This window comes from Seriola lalandi, unplaced genomic scaffold, assembly GCF_002814215.2.
Source record: "Seriola lalandi dorsalis isolate HSWRI2012SDOR001 ecotype SW California unplaced genomic scaffold, Sedor1 jcf7180002054835, whole genome shotgun sequence".
NCBI classification, from domain to species: Eukaryota; Metazoa; Chordata; class Actinopteri; order Carangiformes; family Carangidae; genus Seriola; species Seriola lalandi.
The window spans coordinates 243,373-270,083 of record NW_019525388.1 but is presented as its reverse complement, the minus strand read 5'-3'; the positions used below and the strand labels follow the sequence as shown (position 1 = coordinate 270,083).

Sequence of the window (26,711 nt, the reverse complement as noted above, 5' to 3'; positions counted from 1 at the left end):
GACCCATATGAAGTAGCATGCGGTGAGATGTGCGGTATAACACACGTGTGGAAAGGTACATGAACCATTTAAAAAAATAGTAAAATGTGGAATGGTTGGTATGGTCCCCACACCTCTGTCTCACACATGCCACCATGCTTACTGAAACACATGCAGAAAAGCATGCCGACATTTAAACCTTTACAGTATATGCATACACATTTTTCCAGATGCACATTCATAACTGCCACTGTTACTGTATGTGTGATTCTCAGGTTAAAAAAAATGAATGGTGTTTGTGATACTATACCTAAATTTAGCTTGGAGCAACCGCCATTGGTTCGTTTGCTCAGTGAACATTTATAAATATCCCCTGTCTGGTAAGGGCCATTCATTTCATACGGAGCGCCCACCAATAACCTGCAAAAAACCCAAAATACAACAGTTAGTATCACTAAAAACATACATCACTATAAAAGTGTGTTTTACACAAGCTCTCAGTTGTTATTTACTGTGCGTAAACAGTTAAATAGTGATGGTAGAGCAAGAGTAAGCGGACTTTTGCTGGTATCTAATTCTCTGAGGAAATATGACTGTGACTGTTACAATCAGTTACACAGACGAAACACATGGGCTGGAGAAGAGAAGAGTTCAAAACTTTATTTATCTAAGGAGGCTAACTAAGCATGTTAAATCATGACCAGCAGCACCAGACTTCACATTCATAAACAGTTCCACACAGTCACACCTAATAGCCAACCAGTCATCTCCTGTGAGTCATCTCCCATCCTATATCTTATGCTAAATTAGCAGAATATGTGAAGGCACACATATCATGCCACATATATTGCATAGTACATATCTGTTAGTGTGTCAGTGTGTGTGCTGGTTTAGGTGAAAACCTCAGGGTCAAGGGTAAATTAACATGACTGAAACCGAACAGCTAAGACATTAAAGATGTTATCCTTTTTGACGTTGTGGCTGATTGGTGTATGATTATTAGGCAACACATTATACAGACAGCCAGTTTACGAGGTAATTTCACTGCATGAATAAGGTGCAAATAAAATAGTTACAGATTCCAACTGTTACTTGAATGTAAGTAAAGTGGAAGACAACAAGACTGTGGGGAACAAGGGAGCAACAACAAGGGAGGATAGGACTGACAGACGGACAACCCAGAAACATGTCTCCAGCAGACATAATGTCGAAGAAGCATAAAAGGGTGGAGCAACCATATATACTTTATTATACTGTATATACCTTATTGCATTATAAAGTTTTAATATTCTTTACAGTAAAGGACGTTGTCGTTCACAAGTGTCTGATCACCTTTTTACGGGGTTTTTTAAAGCTTTTAAAGCATCAAACAATAAATGTAATTTATGTAAGAAATCCGTTTGTTTAAAAGCTGAGATTTATGGCGCCTGTGATTTGTGTGTTAGTTAACAGATCAGATCTTTCTTTTCAGAAGGGGGAAGGAACCCATTCACTCAGCCTCAGAAAATCCATGTAAACATGTCGCTTCGCTGAGTATGTTCAAAACTAATTTACAAATTTTAGATACATGTAAGACATACTACATGTATATATACACCAAAAATACAGGCCCTCAAAATACAGTACACTGAAGTTGCAATAACTACAATGGCGACTGCTTGCATACTGCTGCTGCTTACATACACACATGAAAGTGGTTATCGGCATAGCAGTTTTGACCTGAGGGTCAACCCTGATGAATAGTCAATTATTGTACAGTACAATTTATCCTGAAGTGACATGAATGTGTGAACCACATGTCTTGGCAATTGATCGAATAGTTGCAAGATTTACTGACTTGCTCAAAGATACCTTTTCAGTAGTTGTGGAAGGATGGGTATTAGTTATTCATGTGTGCCATCATGATTAAACTCTCCCACTAATCACTGCTATAGATATGTTCTCATTGGGATCTCTAGCAGAAATCACCACTTGTTTTCGTGAGGGTTGTCCGTTTAAATAAAATAAAATCAGATGAATTGTGTTATCGTAGACGACCATGGGATTTAAAGTTCCTCAAAGAGCAGTGTTGAGTGCTGGACATTCTTTTCGCATGACGTAGTGTTTGTTAGGAGTCAGTCCTGCACTTGACTTAACAGTGAGTTTCCTGCGTGGGGTCAGTGTGGTCTTATAAACGTCACTAAAAGGTTTTGGATGACTTTGCTCGATGGAGAATATAAAGTCCTCTGGCACTTTTAGTTCAGGACTGATGGAGGCCTTAAAGGGAGCTATAATTCAAATGTATTTCAGAGATAAGAACTTTATGCGTTCTTTACGAGAAACACAAAAAGGGGATTGAAGCTGCTGTATTCATCACAATCTCCTTAGGTTCAATCCTTTGTCCTGTAGGGTGCTATATCTTGTGATGTGTGTCTGTTTATCACGTGATGTTTTTAAATTGAAGAGCTCATCATTTGTACATATCAAGATGCACTGTCACGAGGCTCAATGTTCATTTTCCTCAGTTTTTAACATATCTCAACAGAGACTGTCCTCAGCTCCATCGCTCCAGAGTGAATTTTCATATGCATTACATACAGTACATACAATACTGTATGTAATGCAACAAGCTAGATAGTTTGCTACTCCTACTGTCATTTAGGCCTAACCACAGTGTCTGTGTGACACACAGGAGCAGAGATTTGAAAACATGAGAGACTGATGGGAGTGAGGCAGACAGAGGGGACGTCGAGGTTAAGAAGTGGTATGGTCCACTTTAAGGGGTGTGTGAAATCGTATTACAAGATTCTTTCAGGCTGAAAATGGGAAATATAACTGACCCTAACCTTAACTGTTGTACATGTAACATCATGTATTAACTATTAACTTAAAGTTAATGGTTAATTTCTGCATTTTGGAATTGCCGGTTGTGTTTTTTACATAGTGGTTTAAAATATTTAAATGTATTTATTTATTTTAATTTCTCCTAAGTTTAACTAATAAAGCATTGAATTAAGATGAACATTCTCCTGGAAAAGTTGCTGTAAATACAGTAGGTCAACTCGGATTTTAACAACTGAGGAGTCCAAGGGAAAATCACAGGGAAGCAAAGGAGCTACTTCCAGTTCAGTGATGCCCCAAAGGAAAGACACTCGACACCACTTTATAGCTAAAGCAGACCATGGTCAGCCTCCTGCATGGACTTTTGGGTCCAAGTCTAACAAATAGGGAGAGACAGATCTTCAGCTTGAGGATGTCTTGGTCACGCCCATGATCCAGTTTTGAAACTGTTTCAAATTCCCAAGAAAACACTTTGGTAAAATTTAGTCGGAGAGGCGTGGAGACAGAACATTACTTATAACTGGCTAAGATAAGCATGACATAATATGACATACTTGATTTCAGTGGAAATCGAAGGTGTGGTGGATACTGCATCGTATCAAGCATGTGGCATAACACATCCCCTCAGATACAAAGACTCACCAACAGTCACCATTTAATTAACTAGGGCAGAGCAATAACAATAGATAAGGAAGAGAGTTGGAAGTTGAGTTGGAAGAGAGGGTTCATTTCTTTTTCCTAAATTGTAATGCTTTGTCCAAAATATGCTTTCTTTCTTTTTGAATTTCATGAGCCCAGCCTGAAAAGGTCTTTAGACACAACAAAAACATTAAAATAATTCAGCTCAAGTGTTGAAAGAATGCATTAGTTTGGGCTCTATCAGCTAAAAACCCTGAAATGTACTCTAAAAGATAATTGTTCATTAGAATTAGAAGATCAGATGGAATTTCACCATTGCCCCATCTTTTTATAATATGCTGTTTTAACTTCAGTAATAAGGATGTATTAAGGAAGTGTTCTAGCTCCAGAACAGAAGTGGATCTTGTGGTGAGACTGTTTGTTCATGTAGTTTCCAAGGTTGAGAATGAACCTCCAGTCTTAAGTATATTTCTTGCTGTCATGTGGCCTGTCATCTTTATTTGGGAATTTCTTTTAGCACAGTTGTACATGTTATGTGTAATATATTTAGGACACATACACAGAATCATACCAACTATGATTTGACAGTTTACAGCTGTGGACAGGAGGAAAACCGTCCATCACTGCGCATCTAAGAACGACTCATATGGAAGTGAGCTTCGATGTTATTGCTCTTGAAGCCAACTTTTAAAGTCTCACAGTCTCTGGAAGTCATTTTCACCACAGTGGCTCCAGCATACATTCATAGCTATTAATATCATGATTATTACTTCAGTTATTGCTATCCCTTGGCAAGAGGACACACTGCAGCACAAGTTCAGGTCAGGATACAGCTACCTTGATGAAAAGGGACCATTGTTGCCTTTGACTTGGACGCCTGCCTCGGGACCTCCTGAATTTCTCCAGAAGCTGTTCAAACAATCATGTTCCAGGGCTCATTAGGGTCGAAAGCTAGCCTCAGTGCATCATCACTGCAAGTATGGTAATGACACTGAAAGAAATAACTTGACCCAAAATGAATGCGTGGACATTTTCTACCATGGTTACCAGGGAATACAGGATTTTGGGGTTTGAGGAAGCGCCATCCCTAAGCCTAGGCTGTCATTAATGTGGTAATGTTTTTCATATTTGGAAGGAGGAGATGTATACGCTGTGAAACCACATCCATGCCCCAAACATGAGTGCGCTACTCCAATGTCACGCTTACTCATCACATTCCATTCGTCTGCTTTAACAGGATGTCTTCTTTGTTAATGCTGCCTCATAAATCGAGGGAATTGTAAAGGTCACATACTGTATATCATTTTCCCAAGATTTTCATTTAACGTGCCTATTTCACTTGAGATCATTGAGCAGACAGCAAAAAGCTGATTAGAAGACTTATGAGACATTTTCAAGCATATTTTAAGATATGTTTTCTTAGCCGTGTTGGTTGATTGGTTGTTCCACCACTTTCCTCCATCTATTGGATGGATTGGATGGAATTTGTAGAGACATTTATGGTTCCCACTGGATGAACCCTGCTGACTTTGGTCATCTCCTGAACTTTCCTCTAGCACTAGTTTTCACATATCCAGTAAACTTTCTCAACATTTTCAGGATACCCCTGTGGCTTAGGGATCCAGACTTGGATTACTACAAATATTTGTACAGACATTCATGGTTCCCAGAAGATAAACTGAAATTACTTTAAGTCCCTGACTCTTCTTCTAGTGCCATTATGTAGCTGAAATTTGTAGTATTTTACTCAAGAACTATGAGATGTACTGTCTTGAATGAATGGATGAATAGTAATAACTTTGGTGATCCCTTACCTTTCCATCTATAGTGCCATCATCAGGTTAAAATTTCAATTTGTCCAATAGGCCTGCTTTGGTTTCTGACCACCACAGCACCTTTAAAACTAATGTCATCCCCATCATCCTCAGCTATACTTTAAGTTTAGTGCTAATTACCAAATGTTAGGTTGCCAACATGCCAAATGGTGAGCATGGTAATCATTACACCTGCTTAACATCAGTAAGTTAGCATTGTTATTGGCAGCGTGTTAGCATGCTGAGTTTAACATTCAGCTCACAGCCTCACAAAGGTGCTGGCATGACTGTAGACTCTTGATCCTGTTTTTCAGTAATTTTGTTTTCATTTTTCATTGCCATTTACCAGGTATTTCCTTCTATCTTAAATACTTAATTTGAAGTGAATATAGACATTACAATGACATGACTGAGTGTTTTGTCTGAACTAAAATTCAATAGATCAAATTTTGTTTTCCTACCAAGCTCAGGAGGTTTTCACACTTTTCTTTGCAGCTCTGTAAATGGGCTAAATAAAGGGAACACTATTTAAGGCCAGTGCTGAAAGACTTCATAGACTTCCTGTGGTTCTTTGTGGTGTGCAACTCGTAACTGAGCTAAGGAGTAAAGGTCAGGTCTCCACTGAGGAGACCTGGTACAACTGCAGAAAAATAAACAGTGGAAATAGAGAGTGGGAGACTTCTGTGGTGTATGGCTTAAGTATGCAGGTCCGTGTATCCCATCAGGTTTAAAGACCCAAGGTTGTTGCCAGTTGGAAGTGATGTGGCCTCTTCTTAACTCCCTAAAGAGTGTCTGGTCTGGCAGAGTGTTTAGAGCACCATAATGCTGCGTAGACCCGTGAAGAAATGACACATTCTTGACACGATGACCTTTCCTCAACTTGGTAGCTTCATCAGCAGTCACGGACAGAAACTGTCAACAGACCAAATAAAGACGTCTCAACGTCTTGATTTCTCTGAAATCAAATACTGTTAAAATATTTTTTTTCTTACTCACTTAAATATTGATTAGCAAAATTGTGCTGTTTATACCACCTGCTTGGCTAAGAGGAAATAATCTTAAAACTATGACAAGTTTTCTTTTACACACACTGTTTTAATATCTCTGATACATGAAAGCTCTTCCTCTAGGCACACTAGAATCAACAAACTCTACTTTCTTAATTTAGTCCTCCTAGAAAGCTTTTTGACTTTAGCTGCATGTCTGTCTTACTTCAGGGTTGGGTCATAAAATGTTTCTTTTTTTTTTTTCTTTTTTACAGAGTCACTTTCCAGCTGTGATCCTGTTCCTATCTAAACACAGAGCTGAGGCTTTTGAGAAATCAGACAATTCTGGAAAAGTTGACATTGCTGCAGTTTGGCACAGATGCTCATGGGCAACGTTAGTAATCGTAACGAGTTAAATTCTCTTGAAAGCTCAGTTGAGGTGAAACCACTTGAGGGAGAAGTGGAGGTTAGAAAGTTAAAAGGCTAAATAGCCAGAGACAACATATACTGTCTATTGCAATTTATAGTATGTGTATCACTCAAAAGCATCTTTTAATTAACAAATCTTAGTGTGAATCTGGGTAAACACACAAACCCACACAATCTGCAGAAAACCCCCCCTGAAGTGTGGTGACACTTGGTGAGCACATGTCCTGCTGCAGAGTTGCTGTCTGACACTTCAAAGATGGATTTTCATTTACTTGAAAAAAAAAAAAAAAAAAAGAGCAGATTTTGCCTTAATGTGGAGAAATATTTGCCTCATCAACACATTCAATATCTGGGGAAACATAAAACCCTCAGAAACATTTTAGCTGAAAAACATGAAAGTGACAGATGTGTTGAGTTAAAGTCATCACTGCTCGTATCCCAAGCACGACTCTACAACTAAGCATCACTGACAGTGCTGGAAAACAACAAGTACTTGTGTTTACTTAAGAACTGTAAAGTACTCAAGTAAGTGCAAGTGCATGCTACTTCATACTTTATACTTCACACATTTGTCAGCTATAGTTACAACTTTCTCTGCAGATTAACATTTTACAGCAGTATCCTTGGTTTAGAGCATCAGAAATGACTGTGGAGAAGTTCAGTGTGGATGAACCAGATCAACTCTTGTCAAAACTGAAAATATGATTATTTCTAATCATTTTAATGATCCTTTCACACTCGATGATGTAATGTTTTTCCATTAGCCTCACATCCAGTGACATTCCTTAGGCCAGCTGAGAACTGTCAGACTATGTATTGCACACAAATACTCCCACAGACACACACACAAATATACAGTCTTCCTTGAGTATGTGCTGCAGCTGTGTGTTCACATACCCACACCTACGCACCCTGCTGCACTGACTTAACAGGCCTTTTTAAAGTAAAGTCAGCTGGATGAGTAAGTTGTCTACTAAGCAGACAAACCAGTCATAACCAAGGTATAAAAGGAGAGGGAGACTCAGCGCTGTGGGTCACAGTCGGTTTGGCTAGACAGAATACTGTATTGACACAATATTGAAACCACACTTTACAGCATTAACATATAAAAATAGGACACATTTACAAAAAATGTTTTCTTTTCTTGAATCAATTAGAAGTATTTCCACCACTTTAGTGTTCTTCCACACTATGACTCTTTTATTGCTTATGAATAAAGACACTTTTATACAAGATGTTTGAACACCTAATAAAGATGCCAAAATCCTGGTCCCTCCAGCTCCTTTTGGCCGTGTGTTGTTTGCACAGTCTATGCTGCACTATTCTTCCACTGCGAATGTTTTCACCTCGTTCTCAGACATTTACCTCAGTCGAGCCTGTGTCTCTGGTGACCTTAATTCCACACATGTCAGCCTCATCAGACCTCGTCAATTCTGGTAGACATGGTTGGCTGACGGTTGCTCAGAATGACAAAGAAGTTTAAATTTTACAGTGTAATCAACAGGGTCCTGTGATGAAGGACTTTGACTTCTGTGAGCTGGCAACACTTCATCCTTGTTGTCTGTCATTGTCCCTTCCTGCACACTAAGAACATACATTTGCATTCCCAAGACACTAACCTATATCTTAAAAGGACAAGGCCAGGGTGAGTCTATACTTTTATTACTATCAAAAATAACAAGAATAGTCCAAAAATCAACCATGTGTTAGTCTGTATCTCAAAACTTTCTGACTCCCAAGCCCTGTGAGTGATCCCTACTGCATGTCAACAGGTCATGAATTTATCCTTTATTTTAAATGCTTTATTTATTGATACAAAATACAGAGCACTGTTTATGCCACGTTATACTCAATCACAAGTAAACTATTCATTTGTAGGGGACTATTTTTAGCTGTAGAGTAATACACATTTGGTGTGATGACAGCAGGATGGTGTTTCCTGGATCGCCTTACTCATTTACTACAGTGCCCATGTCCATTATAATGAAGAAACACATCACTGAGTCACACAGTGTGGCTCATCGATGTGTTTTCTATTGAGGCCTTTGGCACAGAGGAATATTAGTAGAAACAGTTCAGTTGGTTTGGTTGGTTTTGGATTTGCTGACAATTTAAAAAAATTAAAAAAATCACCAGACATCCTTTAATCATCAGAATCCTAACACTTATCCTGATCTGAACCTGCACCTGATTCTAACCAGCAGTAATAGTTATTTCACTATAGTTCTACAATCTAAAGCGTCTTTATATAAATACAATACTGTCTCTCTTCCACACATGAACACAGGGGCGCGCGCGCGCGCACGCACGCACGCACACACACACACACACACACACACACACACACACAAGGCCTCATGTCCTGCTCAAGGGTGATGGAGGATGGAAACATTTGCCAGAGGAACATTAAAAATAATCAGCACTGGACAGTAAGCCAAGTATGATATTTTCTGCATATTCAGCAGATTGGTTCCATTGTTAGCACAGCAGCACTTTTGCTATGGATTGAGCAATGAGATGTGATAAAAGCCCTATTATGCAGAAATGTTTTGTTTTTTTGCAACTAGGTGCCCCTACAGTTTTAGAGTGAGATTCACTTTTACACCATTGTCACAAATTCAAATCGTGCCTTGACCCCCGACTCGTGGACAGCTTACTCCAGCTAAAACAACATGTCGACCCATATACATCGTTTCCTAGGCATTTGAATGTGGAGTATGTGCACCATCAAATGAGATGTTGCTGGCGACGTGATACAGGCTATATTGCACATAGTACACATTCAACACTTTTATTAATACAAGCTAGCTGACATGGTTTTGCAAGGTTGCAAACTTTCAAGGCTTACTGGCGTTCAGGGCACAGAGTGGGAATGGAAGAGGTCCATTCTCCCTACTACAAGTCAGTGTACCATCAAAATGATTTTGAAGCTGTAATTCTAAGGAAAAAATAGCTGCATAATGTTGCTTTACGTGACACGATGCAATGACATATTCAGAGTCAGTTTGTGCATACAGGCAGTGCTTTTAATATCTACATTGGGTTCTGTTATGTTGTGACCTGATAAATTGTGCTCATGGGAAGCATTAGTAAAATATGAATCCCTAAACAACAAAATAGGTCACTTGTATTTGCCTTCCAAAACAATGCCTTTTCCAAAAATGAGCTATTTCTGAGGTATCACAGCAAGTTTCCCACTGCATAGTTTGATAATCACTTGCTGAACAAATCTTTTATCCAGTGGAGTCTGCATCAAGTTGAAGTTAGTTTAAGATTAGGTATTGTTGAACAGATACCCTGAGGCACACTACAAAGTACCAGAAATGTTTACTTGTATGTTTTTGATTGGCCTATGCAGCGCTATTCAAGATAACAATGCATTGTGTTGCTGTGAAAACTGAGCTAGACTTTTCTTTTTTCTTTTTCCAGAGAGCCTTGAGTTTATTTGCAGGACCCCTGTGCATAAGCATCCCTGCTGCGACACAGTGGGTCTATTCAAACAAATGAGTCGGCTGCGTTTCTTCACTGCTTTTGTCTGTCTGAATACGGCTTCAGTCGACTGAAACTGTGCATATGGTTAGGAGAAAGACCTGATTATTTTGAATTTAACTTTCAGGGTTAAAACAAAGTTGATTGTTGGAGGAAGACAGGATGTGAGCAATGGTCTAGTGCCACATGCTCTACAATTAACCATCCACAAGTGAAGCTACTCAGCGGGGACAGTCATTATTCTCAAGAAGTCGTTTTTCAGAAAATTGGAAACAAAGATTCTTTTAAGCATTTAAACAAACAGCCAATGTCATTATTTTTTGTTGAAGCCAGTCTGGAAGTCAATGAGGTCAGATTAAAAAAAAAAAAATAGGTGCATAACTAAAATACATTTAAACAGAATTTATGATTTACACACACCACACAGAAGCACAGCTGGCACTATAACAGTGCTTGCAACCAGACATTTTTGGGGATGCCAGGAACTAATTTTGGCCACCACACGGTGCCAGTTGGCCTAATAATAGTGTGCGTCAGGAATCAGTTTGTGCTATGAGGTAATATGATGAATGTGAGGTATCCAGCTCAGAACCCCAGTTTGTTTTGCAAGCACAAATTAATGGGAGGAAACTTTGTACACCACAAGACAGGTACAATAGATCACTATCTTTCCTGGGAAAAAAACAGAGACATCCGATTGTATCTCCGCCAAGTCAGACAGTTTGTCAGCCCTACAGCTTGTCAGCATGTGTTTTACAGTTATAATGTACTTGACCTCTTAATCTTAGCCATAGATCTCTAATGTAAATTCTGGCAGGTTTGCAGAAGCAAAAAATATACATCACGATTAGAGATACTTAAGTTTTATGTCATAAAATATAGATAGATAGTTGTAATTTAAGTACTCATTGTGATGTTGGAAGTCTTAATAATGTCAGTACAATAGTTTTTCCAGTTGCTGAAGAAAGTATATTAGACACAAATAAAACTTCCATAATGAATGCTGACATTACTAACTGTGTGTGATTTTCAGAATTACTCAACAAAGGCTTGACTTTAAAGAACTCAATGTTTGCCAAGGAAAAACAGGCCATGATCAGCAGAATCTGAAACTGAATTATTGTAGTGTTTTCTAGGTGTAAAATTCCAACAAGCTATAATATTTTGCATAGTAATAGTGTGTAAATCAAATAAATCCCTTACCACTTTTCTCCTCCAGCAGCCACATGTTGCTGAACAGTGTATCCAAACTGGGCTTGTTTAGGGCCTTTGATGATCCTGTGTTTCTTTGTGTCAATGTTGAAGCAGTCAAGGACCCCTTGAAGAAAAACAAAACAATTTTCATCAGCACTGTCTAAAGAAAAGATTTAAATTTCTGCCATTAATGACCTTTTAAGGGGCAATTTGTAAGTTCTCTCTGCCGCTGAATGTGGGTACTTTCCAACTGTTGCTTGACAAGAGCTTTGGCCATCGTTGTGTTTACATGACAAGAGGTTGTAATACGTCCTCTGAGCAGCGTTAGTCTTCAGGGCAGATTGGAGGCTACAGTGAGTCGCTATTGGAAATGATGAGGTGGCCGGGGCTAGCTGGTTAGCGTGCTAGCTAAGATGTGGTAGAGACAAGAGTTAACATTGGTGTTGTTTTCCACAGCTGGAGACAGCTGTTGGTGAGTAAACGAATGATGTATGATGCTGAACTCACAACGGTTCTTTGATACTACTAAATAAACAGTTGTTAATGCTAACATTGGCTATGTAGGAATAGCAAAACTTACAAATAGCTCCTTTAAGTTCGCAATCTAGTTCTGTAGCATTCGTATAATATGTACAGAACATCTAGTTTTCAGTACCACATGGTCGTATCTCAGCAATTTTATGGATGTTTGTACTGAAAGAAACACACATGACATCAATAATGATCAAACCTCAGCATCTGGCCTAAACGCAACACACAGCAGCAAGTCATCCTTACTAAACTTTAAAAAATAACTCCACACTGTCTTGTGTCTGTTTGTCCCCCTGCAGCAATCTAAACACAGCCTGCCTTCTTAAGGAAATAAATATTAATTGTATAAGCAGAGCAGCTGAGCTGTCTCTCACGTTTAACTGATATTCTTCCATCAGATATTTGCAGAACCAGGAGTTTTGGTTCAGCCGCATAGTATCAAAGTGACTCATCTGACATGTCTCATCAGAAACCTGACATGTAGTAAAATAGTAAGAAGTAAAAGCTGCTGTGGGACCCAAAGTGAAGCTGTTCTCCTGATTGTGCACTTTTCTCTCACATCTTTGGATATCTCACCAGGTAGTAGAAAAGAGCAGTGAATGTCTGTTTTCTATTAAAATACTGATCAGAGAAAGTATTTTTCAGATTTTTCATGTCACCAAGTTACTCATTATGGCTTATTAATGGTGACAGCATCGTTTGGCTTTTTAAATTCCCATCAAAAGAGGAGGACTCTGTGTGAGGACATGGAGGTGATGAGATTTTCCTTTTGGCAGAGGAGAAGGGGAAAAAAACATAATTGTCTACCACTCTCTTCCTCTCGATCTATCTCTCTCCGTTCATCTGTCTTCTACTTAATCTCCTGTTGATCTCTGTTTTCTCCGGTTGCCAGACCTATCGCAAGGGTGTCTGTTGATCAGTGTTGCTCCACTGATGTGTCAGCTACTGTAAGGTTAAGAAACACGTTGGCCTTTCCACTGGAGGTCACTGATCCTCTAAACCCCAAAATATACCAATTTAGATTAAGAACTGTCACAGACACAAAAAAACAGCATGAAGAAAAGAAAGTTTGAGGGAAAGTCAAGTTTATTTTATGTTTAATGGGACACAGTGGTTTATTTTGTAGATGAAGAGTATTGTGTAAAAATAAATGGCTTTCTCACAGTTTGAGCTGCACAGCTGAGCTGAGAACACAAAAGCCTCTGCTTTTCAGCACCACAACATATCACGCACGCACGCACGCACGCACGCACGCACGCACGCACGCACGCACACACACACACAATTTCTTATATCTCTGTGGCTCTTGTCCACACACTGCTGGATTTATTCAATCACTTGCTCTCACACACTCACACTAAACGTCCCTGCTCAAAGCTCACTCCCCATCTGTGAGGCTCTGGGGTCAAGTAAAGTCAAGTGAGCCTTTTTTTCTCTGCGAGGGGAATTTCAGTTAAATGTAAACAAGGAAGGAATGCTCAACAAAGTTGGAAAACATATAAAATTCAAATTAACCCACAGTGAATAACAGATGAGTTCAAATTACAGCCAGCTATAACCAGGATTGTGAAACTGTTTTTTAATTGGTAATGTAAAGTTTGTAACTGGTATGTAAAGCTACAGTTGACTCCTTGTTGTTTTGTGGATGGATAGATTGCATTGATAAATGGATCACAGAATATTTTGGACAATAGCCGATCTACACAAATTATACAGTTTTTATTTGGCAATAAATGACTAATGGTAGAACTTCTTTCTTATTTAACTGATTTGCACAATTTGCTGCATGTACTTCCAGTTATGTTCATAAGCCTGCAGAACCAGTTTGAGTGTGTTATGGTTCATTTTGATGAGTGAATTGTGTTTTATAGCATCAACAAGTCAATTTAAATTGAATTGTATATTATAAACATATGCCATGTTACATCTATTTTCCAAAATTAAAAAGGTACAGCTGCAACTCAGCTTCATTTTGCTTCACAGCAGACAGGTTTTATTTGTGTGGTTGTGTAGTCGTTTGCATTTTGATGCAGAAAAGAGGTCACAGCAGCTGCATGCTGTAAGAAAAATGGTCTCAACAGAAATGTGAAGTTGTCTGCATTCCTCAGATAGTGACTATTTAGGAGTGTTGATAGGCTGTCTAAACAAATAGCGAACTAACTATTTTATCCCACTGTTCCTTATCAAGTGTCTGTAAACCTGGGACTGAAACTGGGACTGCAGTCTATTTCATCATGCCACAATTTTACCACAGGACATTGTGTCAGTGGAGTGACAGCAACAGAGTGAATAAGTCATTCATTGTATACTGTCAAGCGCCCAGGAGTATATCACACCTTGATTGGCACAACCAAAGACCATTTGTTCTGTTTCGTGAAAACCTCAATTAAAATAAATAGCCATCTCTGCCATGCAGGCTCTTCATGTAAATATTGACACGTTCTCCACATTGCTCATTTCCTGCAGTATGACTGGTTCACATGTACAGCTGGTCTTTCATCCTGCCACCAAACATCCTCCTGAAGTTTCTGTTTATCAAGAAACATAAAAGGGGTTACTGAAAATAGATGGTTTGGAACAGATAGGTGTATGAAAAATAAATAAAAATCTGTAAGTAACTATTGACAGTGTGGTGCAGCCTAAATCATTTAACGAATAGACAGCAGTGAACTGTCTCTGTCTGGACTCTCTCCATCATTGTTCAGCTGGAGTGCATAAATGTTCTGGTACGGTAGCTGATTTAAGGCTAAGATGACGTATCAGCACCGAAAATAAATTTCCCAAGATGCGATCACAGGAAAGCTGAAGTCTGACCAAGAAATAAGGAAAGGCAAAGACAGGGACAGGGGAACGTGTCAACGATGAAAGCATGAGAATGGAGGTGATCCAGTTTCCATTTCAAGCTACTAATGTGGCACAGCAATTTAATATTCCCAGTAATATCAGCAGCTTCTAACGCAATGTCGAGAGTCTTGCTGAGTTTCCTGTGTACCGGCTTCCATGCCCAGATAAATAAACCTCAGGCCGGTGGCTGCCGGTGCGACCCACATTAGTTCGCTGCTGCCTTTGGCCCGACACCAAGCTGTGGGAGCTCCACCACAGATCCACTGACAAAGAGCAGCCGTGTGAGCGTGTTGTGCAAACTGCTGGCTCAGAGATATCCTCATATCAGACATGCATGATGCAGTTTCCTTTTTCTTTATGATCAGTTTTGTTATGTGTGTGTGAGTGTATAGACACTGCCTTATGACTGCATCTGGCTGGTTTTATGGGGCCTGTGGCATGAGACTTTAACAAATATGAGAACTGAGTCTCCACATAAAAAACATTTCAAAAGCAACAGAATGTAATGTCCATCGATCCATTCTGGGTTTCCATTACAATGGTTTTCGTTGGAAAGATACTTCACAGTGGACAATATACTTTCAAACATTTTGGCACCTTATATCATTATGACCAAACGCCAATGTAAATACTCTGAGAGGCATGGGGTATCTAAAACCAGATGTTCCCAACACAACAGCCAACTGGGCACAGCGTAACAAGCTGTTAACCCTCTGAGCCAAACAAACCATGGCTCTATGGCAGGGCAATACAGGATGGATACCACCAGCTATCACATACAAGTACAGATCTGGACAAAACAGAATCTGGACACAGAGATCAAAAATGCAGCTGACAGAGCTCAAACATCTGCTAACATGAAAGAAATAAGGAATTCCTCATTAGGATCCTCACCTAACTACAATCATTTGAATAAAGGACAAATTGTAATCAGTTAAGATACCTTACAAAGAAAACCAATGGCCATTTTAGCCATTGGTTTTGTTTTAAGTACATTTACAGTTTTATTCAGTCTTACTGCTCTCTCTTTAGAAAACAGACTGTCTGGGGCATAGAGTAGCTCAGTTGGTTGAGCATCCGCCCCATGTGCAGAGGCTAAGGTCCTCACTGTCCCGCATCGGACAAGCCCTTTGCTGCATGTCATTCCCCCTCTCTCTGCCTCCCCATTTCCTGTCTCTTTCTACTGCACTGTCAATAATAAATAATTTAAAAAAGAAAAAGAAAAAAGAAAACAGACTGTCTTCCTAAGACAAAAACACAGCACTTGTTTTAGCAAATGCCCCAATACAAAAAACATACATTTAGGTTAAAATGTCAACTCCCTCTAGTGGCTGTAGGAATTAGGAGTCTTGCCCACTGATAGCAAAGAAGGATGTAAGGAGGCATTATTATAAAGCAACAAAGTCTGCATAGGGAAAGGGTCAACAAAAGGCTGGAGCAGAAAATCAAAACAGACTTACAAAGATTTATCAGGAGGCAGAATAATTCCTTCAAATTGATTACTAATTTTGCTCCATATTAGCCATGCAACTATATGAGGAAAAAGTGTCCCCTAATGGCTAAACACTGTAAATGCAGCTAGTAATATTAAGCTAACCATAAGTTACAGGTGACAGTGAGGCAGATAGCTTTACTGTAGCATGATATATAAGGCTTTGTGCTATGGTTTCACTTAACTCAGTAATGAAATAGCAAGCATGTATTATACTGACTACAAAAAATGTGGATGATGATGCAAACACAGGATCCCAAATTTCTGTTGGGAAGTGGCCATGATGTAATTGCGTCTATGCAAGTTGAGGTATACTCATTAGGAAATAATGGCCTTGGCCTCAAGATTTATTATCAGAACACCCCATAGAGTATTATTGTTTATTTAATAGACTACACTTTGAATCTGGCATACTTTCATTTTTGCCTTAATGGACCATAGATTTTGTATTTCAGAGTGCCTCTAATAAAAGCTCATTTCTAGTATGTCAGTAATTGTTTAGCTTTGTCACTGTCATTTTGACTGCACTCTTCACCTTCCACATAAATATATAAATCATAGCGGGAACTCTTCATGACAGCATCATCATCACTGCATTGACTTCCCACACTGAACGTCTATTAAAAAGGATTAAATAAGAAAATATATCCTGCTGGACATGTGCCTTATGAGGACAAATCTGGTTAATGTATGGAAAGAGCACAATGTTCTAACGGGAAGAACTAAAACTGTAGGTTTTACTTGTCAGACAGTAGTGTTTTTCAGGTAAAGTCAACCCGCTGTTTCCATCCGGAGGGGGATCATTGGTCCAAAGGTTCCGGGATTTCTCACACACAGCACAAACAGCAGACTAAAATGCAGCCTTCTTCATATGTCCCTGCCAAAACCTGTCCCACCACAGCCAGCATCAAGTCTTTCTCCGCAGACTCCAGCTACAAGGTCAGTGTCTCCCTCACTGTGGCATCACTCCAAAAGTTAGTTCCAACAAATTCCAAAATCAAACCAAATATTTACAATAGACATTTCCTCTCCTCCAGTTTTGTATTATTTACCAAACTAATTCGAAGATAAATGCATTTCTTCTTCTAAAGAAAAAATCCAGTCTTGTAGACCCCCAAAGTTTCTTCTTCAGTATTAATCTCAGGGAGATAACTGAAAAGGAGTAAATGCTTGGGGGGAAAAAAAAAACAAACGAAAAAAAACAACCCAGCAAAACATAATGTTGATATACAGCCGTGGTTAACCACACAGAAATTTCTACTGTATCACTGCACCGACTACTTAACTTTTTACTGTGTATTTTATGTGGAAAATACAGTAGGTTTGACTGCCTTTACTTGTACATGTAGAAATATAATATATTAATCTATGTGACCCATATTGAATCTTTGGGATTGAAAACAATACAGATATAGACTCTTTGTTCCTTTTATTCACTCTCTGTCTCTCTCTTTCTTTCATCCTGTCTAGATGTGTTACTGTTATAGTGATTTCACTGGTAATTGACCACAGCTCTGGCTCAGCACCAACAACTCTCCAGTCGCTGGAAACTTGACTGTGAAAAGATAGCATCAACTTTCATTTGAGCGAACATGAATGCTTCCAGTGAGACACAGAGCACCTCTGTAGACCTGAGGGGGACAACATATCCTTCAGTAAAGCCACTGAGCTCAGCCTTCCTGTCTCTTACCATCATACTGGGTCAAGATGTCAGGTTATGATGACATTCACACAGACAGCCATTCATTCCCATAAGATATTCAGAGATTACTATTCCTTCAAATACAGAATATGTGTGCATGTTTGAATTTTTAATTCAAAAGTTGGAAATGTATTCTTAAAATACTAACCAAAAAGTTGCCTAAAGTTGCAGAGTAGCTATTTATGTCAAACCTTTAAAAGCAACAGAGTCAAAGTTTCCTGTGTCTGTTGGAAAAGTATAACTAACAATTAGAGTGCCATTATTATACTGCAAAGCTACTTGACGAAAGAAAGAAGGTCAGATTCATACAACAGCCTAACACAAGCATGTAAAGATGTATACAGCACACACACATATACACACTTCATCAATAACACACCTACATAAACACCTTTCACTCACCTAACTGCTGGCTGTAGATCCAGAGCAGGAGGAAGCAGTAGTACTCCATATGTTTGCCGGTGCAAGCGTGCATGTGCATGTGCGTGTGTGTGTGTAAACTGCTGTGAGTGTGTATGTGGTGGGCTGAGGCACAGAGACCCAGTGGCAGGCACAGTTAAAGATCCCACTCTGATTTACTCCAAGTCTAAGTTAAAGCGCTGCCTATATCTTGGGGAAGTAGGAGGGGACTGCAGAAGAAGAAGAAGAAGAAGGAGGTCCCCTCTGACACAGCAGGCAGAAACAGTCTGTTTCTCACACTCTCGTTCAGCTCAGTGTGACTGGGTGAATACTCTCAAATGGCTCATATTTTTTTTGTTTGTTGAGGACATCTTTTGAAAACATTTTAATGTGGAACAAATGAAAGAAGAATTGGTGAATTTAACCTAAGCTGTAAACTTTGGTTGGACACCTCAACTAATTTTATAAAAAGGGTGAGGTAAATGAACAGAATATTCTGATGTTTAGTTAATTAGAGCCTAGAAGATAGCATCTGGTTCCATGATTGTGAAAGGAATACGGAACCAACAACTATAAGGCATGAAAGGGTCCATAAAGAGACAGGCAGATGCGAGACATTAATCACATAACTAGGCTCACCATAATTTCAAAAGATATTTTGAAATGTCTAAAAGTAAATCTAAAAAAACACGCAGTACATCACCACCAGTCCTTTTCTCATAACAGACCTAAAATGTCTTCTGTCAGACTGGAGCTATGCACCACTAATGCTATCATCATGGCACAACCACAAACTAACCAGTGTATTAACAGTGGAACGCAAATGTGGGGCTTGTATGTTACCTCATACCCTTGCAGTTGAACCATCCAGTCCTAACTACAGAATGTATAATGATCCCACTTACGTAATAAGACATAGTTTGTGCACATTAGCTCTCCTGAAATCCATTTGTGGTCATCTTGCAGATCTCCAAATCACCACTTAACTACTGTATGTCACAGATATGCACATCTTGTCTTTATACAGCCTCATTTTCACTTTGGTTTGGAAAATGATTTTTATACTGGCAATACTGTGATTCAATACATCAGCACCTGTGTCTGCATATTAAGCTACGTATGCAGTTATGTACAGAAATATTTGAATGGTACTCGAATATATGAAGCAGTGTTCTAATGTCAAATAGGTGGAAAATGTTATGTTTGTATGCTATGTCAATTTATATAATTATTCTTTGTGTATTGTTCTGATATTAATATTCAGGCCTGGATTAAGAATGCAGAAGCCCCTGGGCACAAAATCTTAGAGGCCCCCTGCCACTAATCAGCTCTCCTCACAGTGGCAATCCAAGGTTTTGAATTATAGGTTCTGAGTGCAGGCTACTATCTGTTGGAAACATACACAGGATTTACACTGACAGGCTACAGCCTATGATCACAACCTGAAGGACAATTTCAACACCTGTAGATATATAGTATTATACAGGATTTACAATGCATGATTGTCCTGGGCCAGCAGCAACAATATCAATGGACTGCGATGTGTACCTGGATAGCATAGGCAAACAGATTTTTCCATCAATCACACACACACAGAGAGAGAGAGAGAGAGAGAGAGAGAGAGAGAGAGAGAGAGAGAGAGAGAGAGATCATACTGCTCTGCCCAGGTAGACCTATAGCAAACAATGTAAGTAACCTGTATCATACAGGATTTCCACCATATCAACCACCCTGGTATAGAGGCACAATGATACAATAATCAAATGTTTCCAAAACCAACCAACCAATATCAATTATTTCTCATGGTGAACACAAAACTTTGGAGAGAGGAATATATACCTTAAATTAGGGCAGTCCATAATGTGTGACTATAATAGGAGAGAAAGCCTACCTCACATGACGGTCTTCTTCTTCTCTAATATTCCTCCACCACAACAATAAAGTCCAGATCTCTGAGGAGTTCCGCCTCTCTTGATAAAGAGTTCAAGCTACTTAGGTGGAGATGAGGGGTGGGGCAGGCGAACAGGTGTATGTCGCAGGGCTTCTGCCCGTGTTTCATGCTAATGCTAAGCTGAACAAACGTTAACGGCTGCTGTTATTGTCCTCCTCCTCTGTGACGCTAGCATCGTCCTCGCCAGGCTATTTGCTAACAAGCTAGCAAGCCAAGTAGCCAACTTTTGGAGGAAAAAAAGTCGACAAAAATGGCAGGTTTGCCAAATTCCAGTTTCTGTGAATCCTTTTTCTATTCCGTCTTTCCCCTTGTTACTCCACTTCTCCGACGTTTGTTTTCCATTGTGTTTTAAAAAGCGTCTTTTGCAACGAGCCGCCTTTGCCGCTAAATTCTCACAGTCACCACGTGACCTGACCTCTGACCTGACCTGACCTGACCTGACCTGACCTGACCTTACTCGTCATCATAATGATACACACAGCAGCACAGCCGCCACGTTCAACGGCAGAGAAAACCTACAAGTAGTCTCTTTAAGGTGCTGTATGAATAAAATAGGCCTACATCAAAACTGAATTTCAATTATATTTATACTATACAACTATTTTAAGGACACAGTGTAAAACATTGCTGGTTTAATGTGAATTATATTCTGACATTGTCTCCATTGGGAGATGAGCTACATGAGTAGTCAGCAACATCATTGCCCATCTCAGCAGTCATTATTCTGATCTTGATGCCGGTGGTGTTGGGGAAAATGGTGATCATTGTTGGCAGCAGCATCAGGAACCTGAAGCAGTGTGCTAATTCTGAGGATACTGGGTATATTTATTAGTGGTTGGCTAATGTGTGGGTAGGCTACATGGGATGAGTGACTTACATTCATTCGGATAAAGTGAACTAGAGATGAATTGCATCTTGGCGTCTAAATGACAGAATGACAGGATACTGCAGGTTCACAGGTAAAAAAATTGTCGGGGCTCGAGAGAGGTGAGGCTAACAGAGAGTGATGAATAAAGGAGTAAGGGAGCTGCAATAGCCTTCAAAAATAGGTGTGCTGTACATCTCTCCTTGAGTACCATACACACAGTAACAGGCGGTCAAACATCCCATGTGAGACTGAAGTGCCTGCAAAACTCATCATGGAGGTAATTCATGATGCATTTGTCAAATATCCAGATCTGATATCCATCCTGTGAACAGCTGTCTATCTGAAAATCTGTCAAACTGAAAAATGCACGACCTTGGCTCCAACATACACTTCCTCTTAGTCTGGAGGCACAGCCCCTTTTCTCCTTTCAACAAAGAACAATCACAAATAACACAAATCAAGTCGGTGTTTGTGCTTAAACGACATAGGATAACCGAGCATTAAAAGAAAAAAAAGTTTTAAAATCAAGACTTGCTTTCATTAAGGGTGCTTAAAAGCTCATTGGATTTTTTTTGTTAATCATCACTGCTCCTCAGTAGACTCTCGGCCCCCTTTCTTTCTTTCAAGTCAGGAAATTAAGCCCTGCGTGCTGGTGCCTGAAAATGTCCACATATCACCACTGATGTGAATATCAGTGGGCAGGGTTCTTGAAATGAGTTACTGCATTAGGTGAGTGAAAGTAAGTGATATTCAGTGCTCGGATACAGTACAAATGTCTGCATTTGATATCAGGACATTTCCTCTGTCCTAAACTCAAAATATCAACACTGATATTATGTTGTGCTTCCTGCTGACATTATATTGATTTAAAGCAAAAATAAGTCTACAGGGTATACTGGGTTACATCATGAGCATATAGTAATTTCCTCAAGCAGACAAACGAGACAATACAACAAAGAAACATTTCTACAGGCAGCATTCCTTGCCCATCAAACTCTGTCTCCCAAATTGGAGGAGAAAATCAAGAAGTTATAGGGGGTTGGCAGTCATTACAATGTAAAAAAAAAAAAAGTTCAGGGAAAAGTTTCATAACAAGAATTGTTGCATCCAGTATTGTGGGTACATATTCATAGCCCAAGAATCTCCCACTGTCAGTTTGTTAGACAAATGATAGATCAGAGAGGAACCTACAATTAAGATTAAGGTCTGGTGCTCTGAATGAAGGCAGTGTGCCAGTGCAGTTAAAGAGTTGGGCTCTTTATGTCGATGTTTCAAGACTGGGGAGGGGGGTACGCAGTTCTCCCCAATGCTTTGCTTGTAACCAAAATTACCATGTAGATATTTAGCTCACTGTCAGTAATGGGGGACTAAAGTGAGGGGGAGCAGAGTCAAACCAAACGGAGTGTGAAAAATTAGGTTTTGAAATCCTATGCTTTCTCCCTTCTCCAGACCATATAAGCCACACAGAGTCCCACTGTGAAGTGCGGCCTGAAATCAATACTGAACAGGAGCTGCACATACATCACCTTTTCAGGGCCCTCCCCAACACCATACCACAACTGCAAGCAATTACCTCAATCACTCCAGGATTATCTGTTTGTGTGCGATATATGGCCGTCTCCTCGGGCTAGAATGGGAGCTTTGGCCAGACACAGGACAAGTCTTCTGGGATCAGACATAAAGAAGCAAATAGCCAACCCCCATCAGAGTTCAGGCTGGGTGCGTGTCTCATGTTGAGACCCACGTTCAACCATCCCATCATAATGTTGTCAAGCTTGAGAACTCTAAGCCTGGTCTCTGGGGCTTTTATTCAACTGCTTCTGGACTTCTTTTCTTGGAGACATTATTACTTATGCATTAGTTAAACGGCCAATTTAACATTTGAATGATGCAGGTTTTCGAGGGGCCAACCCTTATTTAAATCTGACTGTTTTCTGAAACTTTTTTTTCCAGTTTGATTAGGTGTTTCTGCAGTTTTATTCATCGCTTAGTGGAGCCTCTGTACAGTTACAGTTTAATAAATCGGGACACGACACAACTGTAGCTCTTCACATTTTTCAAGGCAGCTTAGTACCTCTTTAAAGGTGCATTAATTGATTTTTGAACACAAGAGGGTGGAAAAAACATCAATCCAAGCTTGATAGATATACAGCCACTATAACTGTTCAAGGACTTTAAGTTGCCTCCATTATTGTCCTTTTAAAATAATGTATTGTGATTTTTATGTTGTATTTACTGTCCACAAATTACTGTTCGTCTGCTGGTGGTGTAGTTTCTGCTGACTGTACAACAAATTGCCTCATTCCGGGATAATAAAGATATCCTTGACCCTCGATCACACTTCCAGAAATTGACATGATCATGGCTAATGCATTAGATGCCAGATGGTCTGAAAAAGGTCAATTAAACTTCATAGCCCCTTAGTGAACTTCGTTTTACATCAAAGGTTTTATCCAGAGAAAAATATAAACATGACTGTATTTCCTCTTCACAGACTCAAACAGTGACGTCAATTAAAACCCCTTAGAGATAAAGACATTACGCTCCCCAACCCTAAATCTGTACATCTAAAGTCAAGAAGGCACAAAGGCTTTTCAATTTGGTTGTGAATTGAGAAAACCACATCTCTCTCTTCTCTGCTTCTCCTCAATGTGACTCTCTGTCTCAGGGGATGGACTTCTGCAAGAGTGCATGAGATCTAAAACAAAAAAAACAATGTAAGCGAGTGTTCACCCTTTGACTCAAAACATTGAATCATTTGGGAAGGCAGATTTGAAACATCAGATCTGGGTGTGAAGCTTCCGCTTTCAGCTGATACAGAACGTTTCATATGGAGTTTTTATGTACATATAGCACCATATACTGCTGTCAGAAGTCATCTCCGCTTCTCTGTTACTGTCTGAGATACGTCTTGGAAATTGTTCTTCAAACATTCAACTGTACATGCTGAAGCTTATTGCCCATGGAGATGTTACTTTCCACAAATCACAGCCAAGTAAGGCAGGGGAAGGATGAAACAATGAATGGTTTTTATAGCAATAGAGAATACATTCAGAGTCCTCCAAGGAGCTTTTCAAACATGTTATAACTGTTCCAGCAGCTCGTATTTGGCCCCGCTGCAGCTGCTGTGTGGACAGCAGGGAGAGATTACCGCACAGTGCCAGCAAGTAGCCCTGCATAAAGCATTAACCTGGAGAAAGTGTTGGGAGGTCATCTGCAGGAAGCTCTCTGTAAAGCATTATGTGCTGCAGAATACATGAACCAAACATGACTCCATCTGTTATCCATATAGAAAAAACCCAAAATGGATTGGTTGTCAGTCTAAAATCACAGGTTACCATTCCTGTATTCTGATGTATCGGTATATCTGATGTACATATTTTTTACTTATCTTTAAAAAAAAAAATTAAAATAAGCCAAGTAGACAAATATTAAGAAATTTAAAGAGTGAGTCCTGCTTTCAAAATTGTACATAAATTATTAACGACTGACCATTAATGAAGAAGCGGCACGTAGCAAGTGTTCTAGATGGCACAAGTGGAGCATCTCTCAACAACTTTACACATGGTTAAGCAATACATTTGTAACAAAACAATCTTTTTTAGAAGGTATTTTTGTTTGCTGACCAGTAGCAAGTTTCCCCATTGAAATGTGAAGTAAAACTATAAAGTTGCACAAAATGGAAATACTCAGTGACTCCAAATTGTCCTTATATTGCATCTCAAACCGTGTTAATGTCCACTGCTGCATGTTGCATAAACATACTGTTTTACAATTAAAAATATACAGAGTTTAAAAAGAATGTACACTCAATGTTTAAAAAATTTAAACTCAGGTCTTCTGTTTCAGCAAATGTATGAAATCATCTTTCTGGAATGAGAGGAGCTAGTCAACCAGTGATGGAGCAACACAAATCCAAGCAATGCGAGTGGACTTGGATGAGGGGAACTTGAGTGACAGAATGCAGGCTGAGAGGAATTCAGTGGTTTTTAAGCTGCCAAGCAGAAATCTTGTTACTCTACAGAATGCAGAGGGTTTTTTTTTTTTTTAAAGTTCTTCTTGAAGCCTTTCTTGTTGTTACTGTATGTGACGGGTATGAATGTGGCGCATGAAGATTCCTCAGTTGTAGGACAGTGAAGTGTATACTCCACCTATAAGCAAGATTATACTGTGATGAGTAAATAAACATAGCAAGGATCTCTCTCTCTGTGTGTGTGTGTGTGTGTATGTGTGTGTGTGTGTGTGTGTGTGTGTGTGTGTTTTCTAAAGATGGCATTTAGAATAAACAGTCTATCAAAGATGTAAACTCAAACTGAGATCTATGGTTTTGAGCAAAGATTTCAAAGACATGTCTACCCACATAGCTGAAGTGGAAATGCGTAATACATCCCACATATCATTATGTGCAAGTCACTGTGGTGTCTTTGGGAACTGCAAATCGGAAATACAGAGTTATAGGCCGCATGGGCTTCTGTTAATTTTGGGGTAAATTAGCAGAAGTGGCTGTTCTGTATTTCCATCATTCATTTTCTTTGCCTATTTCAGGGTCATGGAGAGCTGAGGCCTGTCCCAGGATGCATTAGATAGAAGGCAGGAGATTACCATAAACAAATCCAACAGGCTTGTGACAAACAGGTGGTTTGATTTGGGCAATGTTTCCAACCAATCCAAACTGTGTATTTCAGTGATACTTTCTGACTTTGTACTGTGTACTTTGCAGAGAATCGTAGAGTTTCCACAGTCACTACAATTCAGTAAGAGACTTCTGGAACCTGCATTTAGTGGTCAATAGAAGACCTGCTTCGTAAAGTACTTTCAAAGGTAATGTCACATCAGTCAGCTACTGACTCAGAAGAAAGACAACATACTCTACATTTTCACCGTGTGCGCTGTGAGAAATCTGTTCATTAATGAGCACTGGCTTGAAAAATAAAATTGGATAAAAGCTCTGCTATAAAATCCTAAACCTATATTATCAAATATTTTTAAAACTGACAATTACCTCTCGTAATGTGAAAGGACTGTTCCCCTTTAGGAAAACATGTAGGATTAATGCCCATCCCTGCAGCTTTATGAAGATTTTTATCCTCTTTTAAGACATTTATTTTAATTTAACAGCACACACATTTACAGTCAAAGTCAAAGCCTCAATCCCTCCCCTCATCACTGCAGGCAGCCGCTGGCAAGAACAACATAAAGAAGAAACCTCAGATAAATCCATTCACCTGTCCAGCCAAAAGCAGAGTGAATATTGGGCTTGGGTTTTGTCAGGTGGAAGGAAATTAGACTCCAAATGCCTGTGAATGTTGTTCTGTTTGCTTGATGTATAAGTAGTTAAACTGGTGATAATGCCCAAAATCAATGAAACCCCATCCATCCATCCATCCATCCATCCATCCATCTTCTTCTGCTTATCTCGGGTCAGATCATGGTGACAGCAGGTTAAGCAGGTATTCCAGATGTCCCGCTCTCCAGCAACGCTTTCCAGCACCTCCTGGTGGATCCCGTGGCGTTCCCAGGTCAGATGGGAATGTAATCCCCTCCAGAGAATTCTGGGTCTACCCCGGGGTCTTC

General features: G+C 39.5%; 1 protein-coding gene across 1 annotated transcript in view; it reads right to left on the bottom strand.

The window, feature by feature from the left end:
* itga11a (integrin, alpha 11a) overlaps positions 1–18,481 on the bottom strand; it is a 46,941-nt gene extending 28,460 nt beyond the window's left edge. The window contains exons 1-3 of the mRNA XM_023426730.2: positions 18,322–18,481; positions 11,360–11,474; positions 290–399 (exon numbers count right to left, since the gene is read on the bottom strand). Of these exons, the coding sequence (XP_023282498.1) occupies positions 290–399; positions 11,360–11,474; positions 18,322–18,400 (304 nt within the window). The 5' untranslated portion in view covers positions 18,401–18,481. The remainder of the gene's footprint in view (positions 1–289; positions 400–11,359; positions 11,475–18,321) is intronic.
* Positions 18,482–26,711: the final 8,230 nt, after the last annotated feature.